Source organism: Morone saxatilis, unplaced genomic scaffold (assembly GCF_004916995.1).
Source record: "Morone saxatilis isolate NCDOM2014 unplaced genomic scaffold, NCSU_SB_2.0 Contig10, whole genome shotgun sequence".
Classification (NCBI taxonomy): Eukaryota; Metazoa; Chordata; class Actinopteri; family Moronidae; genus Morone; species Morone saxatilis.
The window spans coordinates 4,729,269-4,732,665 of NW_023339652.1; the positions used below are offsets into that span (position 1 = coordinate 4,729,269).

General features: G+C 42.2%; 1 protein-coding gene across 1 annotated transcript; it reads left to right on the forward strand.

Moving 5' to 3' along the window:
• Nucleotides 1–1,125: 1,125 nt before the first annotated feature.
• On the forward strand, nt 1,126–2,741 carry myf6 (myogenic factor 6). The gene is made up of 3 exons (XM_035674822.1): nt 1,126–1,703; nt 2,156–2,249; nt 2,349–2,741. The coding sequence occupies exons 1-3, from the start codon at nt 1,188–1,190 to the stop codon at nt 2,456–2,458; spliced, it is 720 nt and encodes a 239-aa protein (XP_035530715.1). The 5' UTR covers nt 1,126–1,187; the 3' UTR covers nt 2,459–2,741.
• The last annotated feature ends 656 nt before the right edge of the window (nt 2,742–3,397 follow it).

The window sequence follows — 3,397 nt, forward strand, 5'->3', positions numbered from 1 at the left end:
ACATTCAGCAGATACGGAACAACATTAGCATCCATTTGGAGTGGTGTTTGTGTCTACCGGATGAATGTAAATCTAGCATCCTCCTCTCCACCAACTCCTGAGGGAAATATCTGGCGCTTTTAGCTGCTAAATGCTCCCCATTTTGTCTGTATGCTGTTTGATGCTGAGCAGGTAGTGATTTTTCACTGAAAACTGCCTGCTGTGTCCAAAAACGATGCTGATGAGAGTGGTGAACCAAAACGATAAAGCTGCGGCCGTAAAACCAAAACAATGAACTCAAAGAGGCTAAAACACTCTGTAGAGCCGAGGGGAAACTGTAGAGTCAGGTAATAATTTTCTAAGGAATCCTCACCACAAGTGACCCCTTCCACATACATGTAGTCATGTAAAACATTGATAATATGGAAATACTAATTATAGCCACTTTAAATGCCACATTCTAACAAGGCACAGTGTTTATAGGTTGAAAATAATGCTTCATTAGTTACTAACAAATAATTCTTGAAATTAGCTTCAGGGCATTTGGACCAAAATGCATTTATTAACAATTTATTGACGATTGTAATTGCAGACGTACCTTATTAAAAAGCTAGAAACTTATGATTATTTATAAACGACCCTCTTATCTTTTGTAACAGGAGACCTTGTGACCTTTTAAATATAAATCAGGTTATACTGCACTGTAGTACACATCAGACACAATATAGCAAGAAAAAACAAAAGTTGAATGAAACCATTACGAAAGCCATTAGTTACAATGTATAAATCTTTTGTAAAGTGTTTCCTATATAAAAGTGGCACCAATAACTCCATATCCATTAACATTCAGTTTCGCCCTGTTAAGTGTGGAGCAACAGCATTATGTCTTTAACTTTGTCAGTGGCAGCACTGGGAAATATCATTGTGTTGCCATTTTGTCCGGATGCAGATATTTAAAGCACCTGTCATGAAACCTGAGGTGACATTTCAATAGCTTCTGGAGGCCTTAATGTACACGCATTTCCTACACAAAGTCAGTAGGTTGTAAAGAGCCATTGAAAAAAAAAAAAAGATGCTTGATGCAGTGTGACAGCCAAAGTGTTGGATAGAGTTTCACATTCTATATATAAGCCTGGTGACTTGTGTCCCTGCTGCTCTGTTTAAATGCCAGAGTCCCACTGTCAAAACAGAGAGAGGGGCGCAACAATATGATGGACCTTTTTGAGACCAATCCTTATCTTTTCAATGATTTGCGCTATTTGGAAGAAGGGGATCATGGACCACTACAGCACTTGGACATGGCGGGGGTGTCTCCTCTATACAACGGCAATGACAGCCCGCTGTCCCCGGGCCAGGATAATGTTCCGTCCGAGACAGGGGGGGAGAGCAGCGGAGAGGAACACGTCCTTGCGCCTCCGGGTCTCCGGGCGCACTGCGACGGCCAGTGCCTCATGTGGGCCTGCAAGATCTGCAAGAGAAAGTCAGCGCCCACGGACAGACGCAAGGCGGCCACGCTCAGGGAGAGGAGGAGGCTCAAGAAGATCAACGAGGCCTTCGACGTGCTGAAGAGGAAGACCGTGGCCAACCCAAACCAGAGGCTACCCAAGGTGGAGATTTTACGCAGCGCGATCAGCTACATTGAGCGGTTGCAGGACCTGCTGCAGACGCTGGACGAGCAGGAGAAAACGCAAAACGGATCATCCCACAGCTTCAAAGAACACAGTGTAAGCTATCAGTGGATACCACCCCTCAGAATAATACATCCTCACAATATTCCCATGATATTCCTTAATAGTCTGTCACCCTGTCTTACTCAGATTACTTTATAATGTGTTTTTATTCCCTGTTGTTTCAGTAATGTCCTTATAATATTCCTGCATGGACTTAATGACATTATGATGTGTTTACTGCATGTTTATATCTCATTGCCACTATGATATTTTTATTTCACAGTGTGATATTCAGTAAGGATTTCAGTGAGACTAATGTTGGCCACTTATATATTTTTCTGTTAAGATAGCCTATATGATCTTCCAAAAATGTGAATAAAAACCTACAAGCATTTTTCAGTGTGGCAGTTGTACATTTTTTTTTACTTGTGTTGTGTATGCATGTGGCTTAATATTAACTGACAATTAAAACATGTCTTGATAATCTGTGATGTGTGTTTCTACAGGTGACCAGTCAACCGTACCACTGGAAAAAGTCCTCGGAGACCTGGCCGACCTCTGCTGACCATTCCACTGCAGCAATGATGAACCAGAGAGAAGGTAGGCCTAACTGTCAAACTTAACTTACAATCAGCAATTAAATGAATAAATATAATAAAACCAACAGTGGTGTTGTAAGTTAGTTTCCTTTGTTTTCAGGAACCAGTGAGTCTTCCGCGTCCTCCAGCCTCCTGCGTCTGTCATCCATCGTGAACAGCATCACCAACGACGAGAAAGTCAACTTCAGCGAGGAAGTCTCTGAAAACTGAAACATCAGTGAAGACCTTGACAAGACAACAATTTTTAAATTTGTTTTATCTCTAAATTATTTCCACTCCACCAGTCAGCCATTCTGGCTTCTGTTTGTTTATGTAGCCTTCATTTGTACAGCAGGAGCAACAAATTTGTACATATTTTATAATAACGTGATGTTTAGATTTATTTATTTTATATTGAGAAGCACACAAACTCTTTAAGAAAGCTGATGTTGTATTTAAATATTTGTACATAACTGACCAAGGAAATAAATTGCTACTTTTGCAAAACTCTAAACCGCTGTATTCCTCTTTCTTCAAGGGCATGCTGGAAAAAGTAAGCATCAGACCTCATTTAGTATCTAGAAGTTGTCAAAACCTTTTCTGCGAATAAGACAGACAGAGTTTTGGGTCACACTGCCCCCCAAGAACAGAAAAAACACCACTACCAGTTCAAGATCTACCAGTTCCCCCAGCATTCACGGCTATTAGATGTCCATAAAATCTGTTTAGACTGCCCTGGAACGGTTTGCTGCCAGGCTGCTTCTCTTTGTTCCAACTGGCCTCCAGCAGGACTGATCCCACAACAGTAACTTGAGTCCTCCTCCAAACACAGCGTGCCGCTCCTCTCATATCTCCTATCATATGTTGGGGACATGGAAACTTGGGCAGCAGGCTTGAGGGCAAAACCAACTGGGATAATGAGGTGAAATTAGGTCTCAATTCATCATCACTCGCGGTAACGTGCGAGCTATTAAAAATGTGTGTGACGTGATGCTAACGGCATGGAAATCCATTGAGTCTTGTTTGTCGTGTATTGACATGAGAGGGGGGGGCGTTTGTTGATGATGTTAGGGTGTGCTGGTCTCCCTCAGATCTCTGTGGACGACACAAAGCCCCAGTTGACCTTTGGGACTCTGCCTCATCTCTCAGGCCTGCACACACACACACACA